This window comes from Carcharhinus amblyrhynchos, chromosome 18 (genome assembly GCF_965287045.1).
Source record: "Carcharhinus amblyrhynchos chromosome 18, sCarAmb.v2.hapA, whole genome shotgun sequence".
NCBI classification, from domain to species: Eukaryota; Metazoa; Chordata; class Chondrichthyes; order Carcharhiniformes; family Carcharhinidae; genus Carcharhinus; species Carcharhinus amblyrhynchos.
In genome coordinates, this window is record NC_137341.1 from 26,057,917 (window position 1) to 26,077,804 (window position 19,888).

The window sequence follows — 19,888 nt, forward strand, 5'->3', positions numbered from 1 at the left end:
GGCAGATGGACTTCAATGCAGATAAATGTGTAGTGGTCCATTTTGGCAGGACCAATGGGATGAAGGAGTACAATATCAAGAGTAGGAGTCTTAGCAGTGTTGAGGAGCAGGAGGAGCAGAAGGATCTTGGGGTCTGGGTCCGTAGGACTCTTAAATCGGCCTCGCAAGTGGAGGATGTGGTCAAGAAGGCGTATGGCGTACTGGCCTTCATTAATCGAGGGATTGAGTTTAGGAGTCGGGAGGTAATGCTGCAACTTTGTAAGACCCTTGTCAGACCCCACTTGGAGTACTGTGCGCAGTTCTGGTCACCTCACTACAGGAAGTATGTGGAAGCTATTGAGAGGGTGCAGAGGAGATTTACGAGGATGTTGCCTGGATTGGGAGGCATGCCTTATGAAGATAGGTCGAGGGAGATAGGTCTCTTCTCCCTGGAGAGACGAAGGTTGAGAGGCGACCTGATAGAGGTTTATAAAATGTTGCGAGGAACATATAGGGTGGATTCTCGGAGGCTATTTCCCAGGGCTGGAATGATCACTATGAGAGGACACAGGTTTAAGGTGCTGGGAAGCAAGTACAGAGGAGATGTTAGGGGTAAGTTTTTCACTCAGAGGGTGGTGAGTGAGTGAAATTGGCTGCTGTCGGTGGTGGTAGAGGCAAACTCGTTAGGGTCTTTTAAAAGACCTCTGGATGAGTACATGGGATTTAATGGGATTGGGAGTTACAGATAGTTCTATGGCCTGGTAGGTATTACTATGATCGGCGCAACTTTTGGGCCGGAGGGCCTGTTTGTGCTGTAGTGTTCTACGTTAAAATGGGTGAACTGAGAGGAGCAGCACCTGCCAGAGACAACTGGAAAATGTATTGCAAGCAGCACAAGTACAAGAGTTAACAAGTAGCCTGAAAATTATATACATAACATATTATCATTACATTAACTAAGAGTACCTTATGTCATACACTGGAGGGCGAAGATCATGTGGACCATGAGCAAATGCACAGTGAAGTCCATTTTTCACACAGTGCCCACGAGCATCTGTTTCATGGATGCATGTACCAGTCTTATAGTAACGTAGATGATACTTCCTTTCTGTGTCCCCAGTAGTTCGATGGAGATATGGACAACTACAAAAGAAATAAAATTTGTTTATGTCGTTAACTACAACTCAATCACTCGTATTGTTCATTCCAGATTTGAAACACTATACAATATTTATTTCTGAGGAATATTGTCTGAGGAAAAACTACATTTATATTTTCTGACAATTTAAAACTATAATATCCCTTCAGTTTCCAGTGCAATCCATTAGCAAAGACAACTTCATAATAATGTGGAAATATATATCTGGAATTAATGATCTCAGCACAATTATCAGTCAAAAGGGTTTCTTCAGTTGTTTGGACATTTGGACATGCATGAAAAGCATTAAAAATTTAAACCAGAGGGTCATTCCATTGAAACCACAGATCAAAAATATAAGGAGGGTAAGGACAAAGAGCCGATTTGGTCTCTTGTATTATGGATGAAAGATAAAATTAACCTCAAATAAAAGAGAATAATGCAATTGTTTGTTAAGGGAAGGAAAGTTGTGGTATTGTCCATTACTCAACAAGTTGGCATTCTCACATGTACCTACACTCAAGCTTTACTCTCGTTTATAGGAAAATAGGTCTTTCAAGGTTAAGAGCAATTACATTGGCCCTCTATTTTTGTCATAAGACACAAGCACCACACACTAAGTCACTTCCCTCTATCTGCCAGGGGCTTTGTAAGGTTTTGGATGAGTTTTGATTATTTATTGAAAATGCCAACTTCCAAGGTCTGAGCTCTTTGGGGATAACCAGCATGATTTACAGGCTTCCAATGGCATAATGAAAAGATGCAACTCTGACAATAAGCTATTTTTGAAGCAGTTTTAGAAAGACACTAAAATTAATATGTAAATTGAAGTGTTATACATTGATGCAAAATTGCAGGAGAGGGCATATGCTGATGTCCTTCCCAGAAGGTTATGCCATTAGCCTAAAATACTTTATCATTGTAATCAGTAACTATGGAAAAAAACAGCCTAACAAAGTTAAGGAGTTCAATGTTTTTGATAAATCCCAAAACAGTTTTTCATCTTTTTGTCCCATAAGTGCATACATTAGCTATCATCAAATTGTTCCAAGGCTCCAATACGCTTCAAAACATTCCTCAAAGTTTTCCCTTCTCATTTTAGGAGTATATACGTCTCCTCAGCAGGGGAAGGACGAAAGGTAAAAATCAAAACCTTGCTCAGTGTCATAGCACTACCCATTGGAACAGTCTACTTTGACAAGTCAGATTTAACTTAAACTCAAAGTCAAATGTTGAATGCATATTCCACAATGAAGAAGGTCTAAACAGAAGATCACAATTAAAGAACTCACAACAGTGATCAAAATTTAACTAGTAAGCTCCTGGAAGTCCAACATTGGAAACATTTAGTTGAAGGGAACAAGTTTCCTAATGGACTTGATGGCCAGATTTGTCAGCAAATCGCTAATATAAATCCACAATGCAATCATACTTTCCCACAATATAGCAAAAAAGCTGCAATATATACATTTGTTTAAAAATATTTATTCTACTACAATCCTCTGTCACTCCTATTTCAGTTTCTGGTTTTGAGATTAGTTAAAGACCACAAAAACTTAATTCTAGACTTCAAATACAATAGCTGATGCAAAATACCCCAACAATGATTTGCAAATGGCACAAAAACTGAATTGCAAGAGAAGTTTATCAGTACAAAATCTGGAACCCTTTTGGGATGAATAAATAATTCAAGGCAATGTACAATAATTAAGACAAATGCAAAAGAAACATTAACCCAGCGTCAATACAAATAACCAGCTGGTTATTTGGATTGGCTATCTCGCACCCTCCTAATTGCTCTTTCCCATAATGCTGCAAATTAGGGGGAAAAAATCACCTATGTTAACTGTTCATATACAATGAATTCTACTTAACTTGCAGTGTTGAAATTTTATAATGAGGGAAAGGGGAACATTATTAACTTTTTTTTAAAAAAACTGCACGAAAGAATACTTCAATTCTTAAAATGAAATTAAACTGCTTCAAGGTACAAAATGCCAATTAAAATCAGGTTGCAATTTTATTAAATTTGAAAGACGAGAGTGCTTAGTTGAACACTCTAGAACAGCATTAACGAAAGCTTTCAACAGTTGCAACACTATTAGTTAAGGTGAATGAGCAGATTGCTTGGTATTCTTGTTTTGACCTACTCACACAATACAGAATCTGTACTCTAAGAACCAGTCAAAAAAGGCAATGCTGTAATACTTCAATACTCGTCACATACATACAGCTTTCCATGGACTATTTTCTATGCACAACTGGCCACCAGTCTTTAGTTGACATAAGTTACCAACATTTTCACATTCCACACAAGCAGCAGTGGTAAATAATTGACAACATCAGCTGTGTGCTGCAATCCTGGAGGAATTCCTGCCTTGATAGCTAAAGAAAACAAGTTAACTGGGGCCAGCAACAAATTCTATCACTGCTAGATCATATTCAGCTTGGCCATGAAAATTCATTTCTAGATAGTGTGTGTTTTGATACTTGCGGCTTTGGAAACAACAAATAGATTTGATTCATTTTTGTCACATGTATTGGTATACAGTGAAAAATATTGTTTCTTGCACGCTATACAGACAAAGCAAAAAATACATATATGAGAGAGTGCAGGATGTAGTGTTACAGTCATAGCTAGGGTGCAGAGAAAGAATGGACGTAGAAATATAGTAGAATGTGTGCATTCGAGCTCAATGAAGTCTGCAGTGAGGGCTCTAACCTGAGTCAGGAGTCTGAGTTTTAGTTCCATTCCAGAGCCTTGAGCACATAATCTAGGCTGACACCAAGAACAAAACCAAAATCTTTCAGATGAACTGTTAAACTGAAAGCTCATCCTGTCAGGTGGACAGAAAAGATCTCACTGCATGATTTGAAAGGAAGCCAGGGGGTGCTTTCCAGTGTTCTAAAACATTTCAAACTGATTAGGTGGTCATTATCATGTTGCTGTTTTGGGAGCTTGCAGTGCACAAATTTGCTGCCATGTTTTCAACATTACAACTGTGGCTACGTTTCAAAAAGTACCTTGTAACCTGTAAAGCTCCCTGGGACACTGAGGTTGAGAAAAGTGCTTACATATGCAAGTCATTCCTTTTGACACTGAACAAATTATCGAAGTACTGCCAAATACTGAACAAAATCAGAAATCACTTCTACATTTCAGGGGCAAGAAGCAGAAGGAAAGACACAAAGAAAACTCGCAGCATGAGACATGCAAGTTTGGAGGGTGGGGTGGAGATGTAGTGTGGTAGTGACAGCAAACAAAACTTTTTAATGAAGAGACTGTGAAATACTAATGTACATGTATGCCCATGTGGGGAATTTTGCTCATGGCAGTATAATTATTGAAGTACAGGTGATAAACACATTTTGAATGACCATTCCACATTTGTAAACATGATTACCTCTATTCAGATTGAACATATGTATTCATTGTGAATGTCAAAAATAAGGAAACTAACAACTACTCACGTATATATGAATTATCCATTATAGCATTTCAGCTGCCATATTTATAGGAATAATAACTAGTCTTCAGGAAAGTGAATGACATTTTAAAATTCTTTTCCAGGAGGAATACTGAATTTCCCAGATTGATGGTTCAACACCAAGCAGGTTTAAAAAAAGAGACAACTAAACTCAACAGATTTCCCAGTATGAGTTATGTATCTCACAGTTCAATGTCACATTCATACCAAACGTGGTAAAAGACAGCCCAAATGCAGAATCCACAGAATCCCTACAGGGCAGAAAGAGGCCATTTAAGACTGCACTGACTTTCTGAAAGAGCTTCCAACCCAGGTCCCCTCCTCCACCCCAGCCCCACACTTTTACCATTGCTAATCTACCTAACCTCCACATCTTTGAACTATGGGAGGAAACTGGAACACAGAGGAAACCCACACAGACACAGGGAGAACATGCAAAGTCCACACAGAGTCACCACAGGCTGGAGTCTAACCCAGTCCCTGGCACTGTAAGGTAGCGGTGCAAACCACTGTGCCACCATGCTGCTCAACTTGCTGAATTAAGCTTGGCAGCAGCAACAACTACTTACAAAATGAAAACAAAAATATTACATTTAGTCAAAAGAAGTCAAAGGGTAATTAAGGAATCATGGTCTGGGCTAGTCATATTTATATCTGACAATGGTCTTTTGCATTCAGATTTTCATACAACTGCAAAATGCTTTATCCTGAAAAATAATACAATATCCACCTATCAAGCATGTGTAGCACAGTCCATATATTTAATTCAGTTTGCAGGCTCTTCCAAAAAAAAAACTGTTATTCTGTCAGTCATGCAATTCACCAAGACAAATTAGGGACAAAAACTGGGTTCTGGATTACAGGCACATTGGCCTATTGCATAAATAATGTTAAACTGTTGAGAAAAGGCAGAATCTAAAAGTTTACAAAGTACCTATTTATATTATGTGCCCAACAAAACTGGATGTGTGAAGATGTACTTAAGCACAATTGATTGCCTCGCAGATTCAATTCTGCGCCACTTCAAATCCAATTACAACAATTATAAACTTTAAGAAATCAAAATAGACAAAAATTAGAGCAAAATTGAACAAATTAAAAATTATGCATTCTCCATGTGGTGACAAAAAGTAGGTGACATTTCAAAAGTAATTTGTGGATCAAAGTGCATATTTTGAACTTGAAGATCCCATCACTAGTGAGATTAGCTGAATGAAAATTGCGACAACACTGCACACTATTAGAAAACTGGAGCCATTTAGCATCTGAGGTTACCATCAATGTGAGTATATCCCTCACATTTAACTGGAAACCTTTTAAATGAAAATGTTATAAGTCTTCACATCTACAGAGGAATAATCTTGTTCATAAGAACATAAGAAATAGGAGCAGGAGTAGGCCATCTAGCCCTTCGAGCCTGCCTCGCCATTCACTAAGATCATGGCTGATCTTCGTGGCTAAGTTCCACTTTCCCGCCCTCTCCCCATAACCCTTAATCCCCTCTCTTATCAAGAACCCATCAACCCGCTTCTTAAAAATATTTAGCGAGGCAGCCTCCACCACTTCAACGGGCAGAGAATTCCAGAGATTCACCACCCTTTGAGTGAAGAAGTTCCTCCTCAACTCCGTTCTAAACCGCCTCCCCTTCATCTTGAGGCTGTGCCCCCTAGTCCTACTGTCTTTTGAGCGGGAAGAGTCTCTCCACCTCTATCCTATCCATCCCATTCATCATCTTATACGTCTCAATGAGATCTCCCCTCATTCTTCTAAACTCTAACGAGTACAAGCCTAGTTTATTCAGCCTCTCCTCATAGCTCAATCCCCTCAACTCCGGTATCAGCCTAGTAAACCTCCTCTGCACTCCCTCCAGGGCCAAAATATCCTTGCGCAGGTGCGGCGCCCAAAACTGCACACAGTACTCCAGCTGCGGCCTCACCAATGCCCTATACAGCTGCAGCAAGACCTCCCTACTTTTATATTCAATCCCCCTCGCTATGAAGGCCAGCATCCCATTCGCCTTCCTGACCACCTGCTGCACCTGCAAGCTGGGTTTTTGCGACTCATGCACAAGGACCCCGAGGTCCCTCTGCACCGTCGCCTGCTGCAGTTTTTCGCCCCGTAAGTAATAGTCCTTCCTACCATTCTTCCTACCAAAGTGGACCACCTCACACTTGCCAACATTAAATTCCATTTGCCATTTCCTGGCCCATTCGCCCAGCCTATCTAGATCCTTCTGCAGACTCTCCACACCCTCCGCACAATTTGCCTTTCCCCCAATCTTGGTGTCATCAGCAAATTTCGACACCCTGCACTCGGTTCCCTCCTCCAGATCATCTATATAAATGGTAAATAGCTGAGGCCCCAGCACCGACCCCTGGGGCACTCCACTAGTCACCAACCGCCAATCCGAATAGCACCCATTGACCCCCACTCTCTGCCTCCTATTTGACAACCAATCCTCTATCCACGCTAACACCCTACCCCCAACTCCATGTCCCCTGACCTTCTGCAATAACCTCTTGTGAGGTACCTTGTCAAACGCCTTCTGAAAATCCAGAAAGACCACATCCACCGGCTCTCCTCTATCCACTGCCCTAGACACATCCTCATAGGACTCCAGTAAATTTGTCAGACACGACTTCCCTTTAATGAAACCGTGTTGCGTCTGACCTATCAAGCAATTCCCTGCAAGATGCCTCGCAATTTCCTCCTTAATGACGGATTCTAACATTTTACCTACCACAGACGTTAAACTAACCGGCCTATAGTTCCCTGCCTTTTGCCTGGCACCCTTCTTAAACAACAGCGTAACATTAGCCGTTTTCCAATCTTCTGGCACTTCCCCGGAATCCAGCGACGTCTGGAAAATAACCACCAAGGCATCCACTATCACCTCTGCCATTTCTTTCAGAACCCTCGGATGCATTCCATCCGGTCCTGGGGACTTGTCCACAATCAGCCCCTCCAGTCTGTCGAGCACCGCCTCTCTAGTAACAGTAATGTCATTAAGACCCTCCAGTCCTACCACCTTTCCATCGCTAACACCCGGCAAATTATTCACGTCCTCCTCCGTGAAGATAGAAACAAAAAAGTTATTCAATACCTTAGCCATATCCCCATCCCCTACCACTAGCTCCCCTTTCTCATCCTCTAAAGGACCAACGTTCACCCTAGCCAGCCTCTTCCTTTTTATATATTTATAAAAACTCTTGCTATCCTTTTTATATTAAGTGCTAGCCCAGCTTCATAGCTTCTCCTACCCTCCTTTATCAACTTCTTTGTCAATCTTTGTTGACATTTAAACCTTTCCCAATCCTCTTCTCGCCCACTACTCTTAGCTACTCTAAATTCCTCCGCTTTTAATTTAACACTTTCCTTCACCTCCTTCGTTATCCACGGCTTATTACCTCTCCTCCTACTGTCCTTTTTGACCATCGGAATAAATTTCTGCTGAGCACCAAGAAAGATCTCCTTAAAGATCCTCCACTGCTCCTCAGCAGACCTACCTTCCAACGCGCTCCCCCAGTCCACATTCGCCAATTCTTCTCTCATCCTACCATACTCCCCTCTATTCAAACAAAGGACGCGTGTCCGGGAACCCACTTTCTCCTCCTCCATCTGCAACAGAAACTCCACCATGCAATGGTCACTCTCTCCAAGAGGATCCTTCACCACAAGGTCCCTAATTCTACCCGCCTCATTACATAGCACCAGATCCAAGATAGCTCGCTCCCTCGTCGGCTCCAACACACACTGTTCAAGGAAATTATCCCGGCAGCATTCCAAGAACTCCTCCTCGAGCCCACCTCGTCCAACATGGGTCGACCAATATGCAGATTGAAATCTCCCATAACTACTGCCGTCCCATTCCTGCACGCCGCACTTATTTGCGCGTTAACAGCCCACCCCACCTCCAGATCATTATTTGGGGGCCTATAGACGACACCCACCAGCGTCTTCCTCCCTTTGCTGTTCCTAATCTCCACCCACAACGATTCCACTTTCTGCTCTTTGGCTCCGATATCATCCCTTGCTACCACCTTGATACTATCCTTAATCAGCAGAGCTATGCCACCCCCTCTTTCCTCCTGCCTATCCTTCCTAAACACTTGATAGCCCTGTACATTCATCTCCCAGTCCCTGTCACCTTGCAGCCACGTCTCTGTAATGGCCACCAGATCGTATCCATTTGTGTCGATCTGCGCCACCAGCTCATCCACTTTATTCCGAATGCTTCGTGCATTCAGATAAAGCGCTTTCATCCCAGCTTTCACCTGGACCCTATTTGCCGTAACGCCACCAATTGGGACATCCTCGGCCTCTTCCCTTACCTGTACCCTATCCTTAACTTTAGACCTCGTAGCGTCACCTACCCTCGCACCCCCTCTCTCTCTCTCTCTTCCCCCCCCCCCCCCCCCCCCCCTCCACCCCCCAATTAGTTTAAAGCCCTGTCTACAGTCCTCTTTACTCGCTTTGCCAACACTCTGGTCCCAGCACGGTTCCGACCAACCCCATCCCGCCCGCACAAGTCCCACCTACCCCGATACTGGTGCCAATGCCCCATACATTCAAACCCATTCCTCCCACACCGATCCCTGAGCCACCCATTCACTTCCTTTATCCTGTCAACCCTACGCCCATCTGCACTCAGTTCAGGCAGTAGCCCAGAGACGACCACCTTGTCGGTTCTACTTTTTAATTCCATTCCCAGCTTCTCATACTCCCTCCCAAGATCCTCAGTCCGCACTTTGCCTACGTCGCCGGCACCCACATGTACCACAACGACCGGATTCTCACCCTCCCACTCCAGATTCCTCTGCAGCCCAGCTGCGACATCCTGTACCCGAGCACCAGGCAGACAACACAGCCTTCTGTGCACTTTGTCATTGTGACAAAGGACAGTGTCAATACCCTTCACCCCACTATCCCCAATCACTACTACATTCCTTTTCCCCTTCTCTTTGCCTATGTCCTGCTGCATCACTGTACCGTGTGCAGTTTGCTCACCAACCTCACCTGCCTCGTCCTCTTCCAGACTGGAAGCAAGAACCTCAAACCTGTTATGCAGATTAAGAGGCTGAGACCTCCGCTCCTCACCCCCCTTCCTCCTCCCAGCAGCCCCCTTTTGTCCCTGACCCTTAGATTTAGCCAGTCTAGGGGGGGTGGATGTCACTTGCACCCCATTGACAATGGCACCCTCTCTCCCCCTGATAAGCCTCAGTGTCTGTAGCTCAGAGGCCAGCTCATCCACCTTGAGCTGGAGCTCCTCCAGCAACACCAGTTTCCCTCCAACTAACTTTGGTTTCATCTAACCCGGAGATCTATTCAAGTAATTCATTCAATATCTTCAGGTGGACATACAGCAAGAAATTTCTCAACCTTTTTACACTACATAACCATATCATTATTACAATAACTATTTTGCAAATTTGCATTTATTTCCCACGTAATTTATTAAATTGTGGGATTAGTCAGATACCTGCCTTTTTCCAATTCCATCAGAACCCACACATATTATGGCAAACTAAACCACTTCCAGACAAACACAATCACGTGAAAAAGTCTCCCCTGCATACTGTAAGTGATAAATGCTACAATCCCAGTTGGTGAAAAAACAAAAAAAAATCCCAGAATAGAACTCTGGCTCAAAAGACCGTAGCTTTAACTTTTTTTTTCAGAAAACATGGAGAAACAGACTCACAGGACTGATAATTAGTTTTAGAACAAGAAAAAAACGCAAAATATTGGATTATACAATACTCCTTTAATTCTCCACTTAGCTCAACAAACACAAATAGATTTTAAGATTAACAGAGTCCAGTGTATATTTTAAACTACAGTGATCTCGGTAATGCTAAATCCCTTTAAGAACACAGATTGGCTGTGGTCAATTACACACACACTGCTCTGAACCTCAAATGATGTCCTTAGAATCTTCCAGATGATTGTCATAAGAGAACTTCCAAACGCCACTCCCAAAAAACATGCTTTAAAACCTTCATTCACAATAAGACCATAAGATATAGGAGCAGAATTAGACCATTCGGCCCATCAAGTCTGCACTGCCATTCAATCATGACTGATATGATTCTCATCCTCGTTCTCGAGCCTTCTCCTTGTAACCCTTGATCCCCTTAATGGTCAAGAAGCTATCCATTTGTGTCTTAAAGACACTCAATGGCCTGGCCTCCACAGTCCTCTGTGGCAACGAATTCCATAGATTCGCCCTCTGACTGAAGGAATTCCTCCTCATCTCAGTTTTAATGGAGCATCCCTTCACTTTGAGCTTGTGCCCTGGAGTTCTAGTCTCTCCCAGTCGTGGAAACATCCTCTCCACATCCACTCTATCTAGACCTCTCAGTATTTGTAAGTTTCAATTAGACACCCCCTCCCCTCAAATGACCACATCCTTGTAAACTCCATCAAGTACATACCCAGGCTTCTCAACCATTCCTCATATAACAAACCCTTCATTCCTGGGGTCAGTCTTGTGAAACTCCTCTGGACCCCCTCCGAGGCCAGCACATCCTTCCTGCTCACAATACTCCAAATGGGGTCTGACCAGAGCCTTAGCCAGCCTCAGCAGTACATCTCTGCTCTTGTATTCTAGCCTTTTAGAAATGAATGCTAACATTGCATTTACCTTCCGAACTGCCAATGAACTTGATGTTAACATTGAGAGAGAGTCCTGAACCAGGACTCCCAAGTCCTTTTGTGCTTCACATTTCCAAAACCTCGCCCCATTTAGAAAGCAGTCTACGCCTCTATCCTTCCTACTAAAGTACTTTTCCACATTATATTCCATCTTTGACCACTCTCCTTGCCTGTCCAAGTCATTCTGCAGCCTCCCTACTTCCTCAGCATGACCCGTCCCTCGACATATCTTTGCATCATCCGCAAATTTAGCAGCCATGCCCTCCATTGTCCAGATCATTAATGTACGAAGTGTAAAGTTGTGGTCCCAACACTGACACCTGTGGAACACCACTAGTCACCAGTTACCATCCTGTCTTATCCCCACCCTCTGCCTTCTGTCTGTCAACCAATCTTCTATCCAAGTAATACCTTGCCTTGAGCACCATTGGCTCTTATCTTATTTAGCAGCCTCCTGTAAGGCACCTTGTCAAAAGCTTTCTGGACATCCAAATAAATCACTTCCACTGGCTCTCCTTTGTCTAACTTCTTCGTTACTCCTCAAAAAATTCCAACAGATTTGTCAGACATAACCGCCCTTTGACGAAGCCGCACTGACTCAGCCCCATTTTACTATGCATTTCCAAGTACTCAGCAATTTCATCCTTAATAATGGACTCCAAGATCTTACCCATGACCGAGGTCAGACTAACTGGCCTATAGTTCCCATTTTGTACCTCCCTCCCTTCTTAAACAGAAGTGTTACATTAGCCTTTTTTTCCCCAATCCTCTGGGACCTTGCCTGATTCTAGTGATTCCTGAAAGATCACCACCAATGCCTCCAAAATCTCAACTACCTCCTTCAAAATCCTGTGATGTAGTCCATCCAGTCCAGGAGATTTATCCACCTTCAGACCTTTCAGATTCCCTCGCACCTTTTCCTTAGAGATGGCCACATTTACTTCTGCCCCCCAATTCTCTTGAATTTCTGGCATGTTACTGATGTCTTCCACCGTGAAGACTGATATAAAGCACGCATTCAGTTCCTCTGCCATTTCTTTGTCCCCCATTACTACTTCTCCAGCCTCATTTTCCAGTGGTTCAATGCCCACTCTTGCCTCTCTCTTATCTTTTATATAACTAAAAAAACCTCTTGCGATCCTCTTTTATATTACTAGCTAGCTAACACTCATATTTCATCTTCTCCACCTTTATTGTTTTTTAGTTTCCTCTGCTTGCTTTTAAACACTTCCCACTATTCCTTGTCTCACGGTATGCTCTTTCCTTTGTTTTTATGCTATCCCTGACTTCCCTTGTCAGCCATGGTTGCCTCGTCCTCCTCTCAACATGCTTCTTCTTCCTTGGAATGAATTTATATTGTGATTCTGAATCATCCCAAAAAACTCCTGCCACTGTTGTTCTAGTTTTCCTAGTTTTCTTGCTAGGCTCTCTTTCCAATGAAATCTGGTCAGCTCCTCCCTCATGGTCTTGTAGTTTCCTTTGCTCAATTGTAGCACCGTTATATCCAATTCCAACATCTCCCTCTTAAAATGCAAGGTGAATTCTATCATATTGTGGTCACTGCCCCCCTAGGAGTTCCTCCACCCTAAGTTCCCTGATTAGTCTGTCTCATTGCACATTACCAGATCCAGAAGTGCCTGTCCTCTAGTGTGCTCTAGCACAAGCTGCTCTAAAAAACCATCCTGTAGACATTCCACAAATTCTTTATCGTGGGGTCCGCTACCAACTTGATTTTCCAAGTCCACTTGCATACTGAAATCCCAAATGATTACTATAATATTGCTTTTTTTTTACATGCCTTTACTATCTCCTGATTTATTTTCTGCTCAACATCCTGACTATGCTAGGGGGGCTGTAAATAACTCTCATCAGGACTTTTTTCCCCTTGCGATTCCTCAACTCCATACACAGATTCTACGCTGTCCAACCCTATATCACTTCTTGCCAATGATTTAATTTAATTTCTTACTAACAAGGCAATACCGCCTCCTCTACCCAACTGTGTATCCTTTCAATGGGACACATATCTTTGAATATTCGGATCCCACTTCTGATCCCCTTGCAGCCATGTCTCTGTGATGCTCTCAACATCGTACCCTCCAATTACAACATGTGGTTCCAGCTCATTTACCTTGCTCCGTGCACTGTGTGCATTTAGGTACAGCACTCTCAGTGCTGTGTTAATTGCACCCCTTCCCATAGTTGTCCCTTTATCTGCTGTGCCTGAAGTTTCATTCCTGCCAACTTCCATACTCACTACTCTATAACTAGTTAGTAAAGTTTCCAGAACTTCTACTAAGTCCTGTCCTCCAATAACTAGTTTAAAGTCCTTGTGACTTTCCTATTTAGCCTTTCCACTAGGGTCCTGGTCCCAGATTGGGACGGGCTCCACCTGAACCATCGGTAGTTCTCTCCAGTTCCAACACTGATGCCAGTACCTGATGAAATGAAACCCCTCTTTCCCATATCACTCCTTTAGCCACATGTTTACCTCCCTAATCTTCTCCTCTTTTTGCCAAGTCACACGTGGCTTGAGCAATAATCTAGAGATTATAACTCTTGAGGACCTGTTATTTAATTTGGTTCCTAGTTCCTGTTATTTCCCAAACAGGTACTCCTGCCTACGTTGCTTGTCCTAAAGTGGACTACAACAACTGGATTCTCTCCCTCCCACTTCAATATCCTTTTAAGCCAGTTAAAGATGTCTCTTACTCTGGCACCGGGTAGGCAACATACCACGCAGGACTTCTTATCCTGCTTACGAAGGATGCTATCTGTCCCCCTAATTATGGAATCCCTTACAACTACCACTCTTCTTTCTGCTCTCTCCTCTTGAATGGCCTCCTATACCATGGTGCAGTGGTCAGTTAGCTCATCCTCCCTACAGCCCTTTTCCCCACCCACCCAAGCACCTCGTACCTATTGGATAAGGTCAAGAAAGGAGTCTCCTCCATTTCTGAATCTCAGATCCCTGTATCTGCCTCATTTACAGTCACACCTTTTTTTTCCCCAAAAATATACTTTATTCATAAAAATCTCAAATAAACTACTGCAAATCTACATGGCTTTGAATTGCAAACAGCGCAGAATCAAAACTTTTTTTTTACAGATTTATACAAATTACAGTCATTATATTTCAATATTTAAAGCTATATACATGCCTTAATAAATTACTGTGTGCTGTTATAAGAACATAACATAAGAACATAAGAAATAGGAGCAGGAGTAGGCCATCTAGCCCTTCGAGCCTGCCCCGCCATTCAATAAGATCATGGCTGATCTGTCATGGCTCAGTTCCACATTCCCGCCCTCTCCCCATAACCCTTAATCCCCTCTCTTATCAAAAACCCATCAACCTGCGTCTTAAAAATATTTAGCGAGGCAGCCTCCACCACTTCAACGGGCAGAGAATTCCAGAGATTCACCACCCTTTGAGTGAAAAAGTTCCTCCTCAACTCCGTTCTAAACCGCCCCCCCTTTATCTTGAGGCTGTGCCCCCTAGTCCTACTGTCCTTTCTGAGCGGGAAGAGTCTCTCCACCTCTATCCTATCCATCCCATTCATCATCTTATACGTCTCAATGAGATCTCCCCTCATTCTTCTAAACTCTAACGAGTACAAGCCTAGTTTATTCAGCCTCTCCTCATAGCTCAACCCCCTCAACTCCGGCATCAGCCTAGTAAACCTCCTCTGCACTCCCTCCAAGGCCAAAATATCCTTGCGTAAGTACGGCGCCCAAAACTGCACACAGATTGGCACACAGTTACGCAGGTCCAGGGTATTCTGCAGTTCCCGGGCCCTCGGTCTGCCTCCTTTAAAAGGCCTTATAGTGTGGCCTTTCTCCATTGTGCCTTTGCGGCAACTGACCCAAGCTTCAGTGCGTCCCTCAGCACATAGTCCTGGACCTTGGAATGTGCCAGTCTACAACACTCGGTCGAGGACAGTTCTTCCAGCTGGAAGATCAGCAAGTTTTGGGCTGACCAAAGTGCGTCCTTCACCAAGTTGATGACCTTCCAGCTGCAGTTGATATTTGTCTCGGTGTGCGTCCCCGGAAACAGCCCGTAGAGCACAGAGTCCTGCGTCACCAAGCTGCTCGGGATGATCCTCGACAAATACCACTGCACCTCACTCCAGACCTTCTTTGCAAAGGCACATTCCACAAGGAGGTGTGCGACCGTCTCATCAGCCCCACAGCCGCTTCGAGGGCAACATGCGGTTCTGTTGAGACCTCAAGCGTGCATAAAGGATCTGACAGGAGTGCCCTTCTCACTACCAGCCAAGCCATATCTTGGTGCTTGTCAGTCAGTTCTGGTGATGAGGCGTTCTGCCAGATGACGCTTAAAGTCTGCTCAGGGAACCATCCGACAGGATCTGCCATCTCCTTTTCTCTCAGGGCCCCAAGGATGTTACGCACTGACCACTGCTTAACCGCCACGTGGTCAAAGGTGTGTTTGCGGAAGAATTTCTCCACGAAGGACAGGTTCTGCGGTACGGTCCAACTACTCGGAGTGTTCCGTGGCAGTGTGGCCAGACCCATCCTTTGCAACACTCGGGACAGGTAGAACCTCAAAAAGTAGTGGCACTTGCTATTAGTGTACCGAGGATCAACACACAGCTTGTTGCAGCCGCACACAAAGGTGGCCATCAGGATGAGGGCAGCATTGGGAACGTTTTTCCCTCCGTTCTCTGAAGATTTGTGCATCGCCACCCTCCAGACGCGATCCATCTTTGATCTCCAGATAAACTTGAAGATGGCCTGCATCACTGCTGCAGCGCAGGATCTGGGGATAGGCCACACCTGCGCCACATACAACAACACGGACAGCACCTCACACCGGATCACCAGGTTTTCTCCTGTCATGGAGAGGGAGCGTTGCTCCCACAAGCCCAGTTTCTGCCTGGCTTTGGTGATGCGCTCGTCCCGGTTTTTGGCGCATGTCCCTGCTGCTCCAAATCATATCCCCAGCACCTTCAGGTAATCTGCCCTGACGGCGAAGGGGACAAAGGATTTGTCGGCCCAGTTCCCAAAGAACATGGCCTCGCTCTTACCCTCGTTGACTTTGGCTTCCGAAGCCAGCTCAAACTGCTCGCAGACCTGGAGGAGGCTGCGAACAGACGAGGGGTCCGCGCAGAAGACAGCCACGTCATCCATGTACGGGGAGATTTTGACCTGCGTGCCTCCGCTGCCTGGGATTGTCGCCCCTTTGATGCCTGGGTCGCTTCTGAGGGCCTCGGCAAAGGGTTCAATGCAACGCACAAAAAATGGACGGAGGAGAGAGGGCAGCCCTGTCTGACTCCAGACCTGATCTGAAAACTCTGTTTCCCACCCATTGACTGAAACTGCGCTACTGATGTCTGTGTAGAGCAGCTGGATCCAATTGCGGATTCCCTCCCCAAAGCCCATTTTGGAGAGCACACCCATCATGTAGCTGTGCGATGTTCTGTCAAACGCTTTCTCCTGGTCTAGGCTAATGAGGCACGCATCCACCTGCCTGTCCTGCACGTAGGCGATTGTATCCCTGAGTAGTGCGAGGCTGTCAGAGGTCTTCCTGCCGGGTACAGCACAGGTTTGATCAGGATGGATCACTGACCCCAGAGCAGACTTGACCCGGTTGGCAATAACTTTGGCCAGAATTTTGTAATCCACACACCTTGCTGTACCTGACCAATGGCAGAATTGAGAAATTTAATCTAATGAGCGTGACTGCCCTCGAAACTATATCTTCCGCTTCCCACTTCTTAGTAGATGTTGCTGGGCCGACTTCTCCCAGAATGTTCCAATGAAGTCCCTCTGCCGCCTCCACAGATAATGTTTTCCATTAATGGTTTGCATTCCAAAATCCAATCCAAGTTTTCCAAATGACTCTTTTAAACAAAGTTTCCACTCCAATTTTAACAGCAGATCCAATATCCACGCAATGCATCACCCTCTTCAGGATTTCTTTCTCTCAACTGTTGTACAAACTGTTCAAAACTGCTTCAACTCCCAATTCCCAGCAACTTTTGATTTACCTCTCAACTCTGCTTTCCCACTTTAAATCCGATTACTGCAATTGTCTCTCAAACTCAGGACACTTTGTTTACTCTTCCTTGAAGTCTTCTGAACAATACTTTGGTCTCTGTTCTCTTAATGTCAGTTGTCTTTAGACAATATTTCTGTCCTAATTCCCTGGTTATCTACACTATAACTGGTTCTTCAGGAAGCCTACCTCTTCCCACCTTCCTTGTCCTGACAGAACTGAGAGATGTTTAGTCCCCGGTGCCATTTCCAACTGCAATCAAATTCAGCTGAACTAAAATTTAAAAGATCTTCTACCTTCCAAGGCCCCAGCTGCTACGCAACCACTGATACGTTATTTATTTTTCACACCATAACCCTCTTGAAGTACGATAAAATCACAGCTGGAACTTAACTGACCCCCATACATGCAAACACCTTTGTTCAGCATGACTCTAACTATAGGTTTTACCCTTCCAGGCACAAAACTAAATCCACCTAAAACTATACTGTATTTCTAATGTCTACCAATTCAAATCCCTTAAAACTACTTCTGTTTTAATATAAATCGGATTTACCAAGCAACACGTGGCCTTATACCAAAAAGTCTGCACAAAAAACGTGTTCAGATCAGAGCAATCTCCAAAGTGCACTTCTAATATGGTTTCTGCACTAAATTATATTCAAAAGAACTTTATGCTGAAATGCATAATTCAAAACAATCACCCACAAATCGAACATATTCTTATTTACATTTTAAACATAATAGAAACCCCCTTGCGACTCCTGATTTAGTACAAACAACCAGGTTACCATGTACAATGATGTTTAGCACAAGTATGCAGACATTGCTTCAACACACTCACATCAACTGGGACATTTTAACAGAAGAAAAAAATATATAGCATATTTTCAGTTGATCTTGTTATCAACCCCTCTGATGTTAAATGTGAGGGTATCCCAAAATCCAGAAGGTAACTTGAAACACCTATCTCAGTGGTTCTCAGTTGTCTAAAGACAACTGACCTCTAACAATTGTAAATGAATCATGCTTATAGAATTATATAGTACAGAAGGAGGCCATTCGCCCATTGAGTCTGCACCAACCACAATCCCATCCAAACTCTATTCCCGCAACCCCACATATTTATTCGGCTAATTCCTTGACAGTAGGGTCAATTTAGCATGGCCCATCAACCTAACCCACTTATCTTTGGACTGTGGGAGGAAACTGGAGCAGCTGGAGGAAACCCATGCAGACACAGGGTGAATGTACAAACTTCACAGACAGTGACCTGGGTCCCTGGCACTGACAGGCAGCAGTGCTAACCCCTGTGCTGCCTAAAATATACACAGAAGCCCACTCTCTGCAAACGAAAGGAATATATTCAAGCTTTGTGTCTTCATTGAATTACTTGGAAGCTTGGGGAGTGCCTAGTTTGCTGTTGCTTCTCCGTGGCAATGGCTTGGCCAATCCATTGACTTTCTAACCAATCAGCACTGTTTCTCCTGTAGAATAACCTGTGATTGTTTGAAATTGACATTAGTCCAAAAAGTGCAAGACAGCGTTTCAGCAATATGTCTCTTTTCAGCAATATTCAAGTTCTGAACTAACTGACTGTTGCTTACTTTGTTCTCTACACCTCTACTAAAGCCCAGAATTCTGTATGTCTTATGAACTGCTTTCTCAACAGCCCTGCCCATATACCCCCAGCTCCCGCTACTTCTGCAACCTTTTAGAATTATATCCTAATATTTCCCTTCCTCATTTATGTGCGCCACATCATTTAACAAAATGTTTGACTGCCAAAGCATACCAGCCTCACAGTTCAACAACATCTCCCTGCATGTTCTTCTAGGCCATTGAGGAAAGGCAGAAGATTCTATATCCTGAAGATGGCATTAGAAGGCCCTCCCATTAGAACAAGGCACACTGGATGAAGGAGGCAGAGGAAATGAGCAACTGTGAGAGCATGTGCCAAACCTGGATTCAGCACTGAAAATGGGTCAACCTCCTCTCTAATCCAGAAGGATAAGTGTGAGTGTTACATCTTCAACAGGAGTCCCACTCATACGGTCATCAATAATGTACATGTAGGAGTAGATAGCTATGCCAGAGTGGTGAAAACACAATCAGCCTTAGTGCCACATGGCAATGTAGGCAAAGCCTGTGAAAGTTTGCCTTCTGTGTGCACTTGGATGCAACATCTGAATGGCAACACTGTATATCTGATGGGGATACATGAAGACAAAGGATTTGGGTATCACCGGACATAACACTAAATCTGCACTTTTGTCATGCAGGACAAACATTCCCACAATGCCAGGGAGGAAAGAAGCACAGAAGCTCCTGACCTAAGGCAACTGGCCAGGAGCAAGGAGAAAGAAGCAACCTGATGATACGATCCCAGTCGATATGATAACTGGACAGGAAGGTCCCAAAATGGAACCTTGGCAAAGATCATAACTTGTACCTTTTTTCTAGTGAAACATGAAGGAACTGAGTCACAGGGCCACTAATTAATTTTAACAGAAAGAAAAAACATTTATTAAACCTGAAAAAAAAGTTGGATAATAAATATTATTTTACCGCCCCCCCCGCCCCGATTATCTTAACAATTACACACAGATT

General features: G+C 43.9%; 1 protein-coding gene across 2 annotated transcripts in view; it reads right to left on the reverse strand.

The window, feature by feature from the left end:
• Positions 1-19,888, reverse strand: part of unkl (unk like zinc finger) — a 133,077-nt gene that overhangs the window by 70,784 nt on the left and 42,405 nt on the right. For both annotated transcript variants that reach the window (XM_080206609.1, XM_080206608.1), the window contains exon 3: positions 946-1,122. In XM_080206609.1, the coding sequence (XP_080062735.1) occupies positions 946-1,122 (177 nt within the window). The remainder of the gene's footprint in view (positions 1-945; positions 1,123-19,888) is intronic.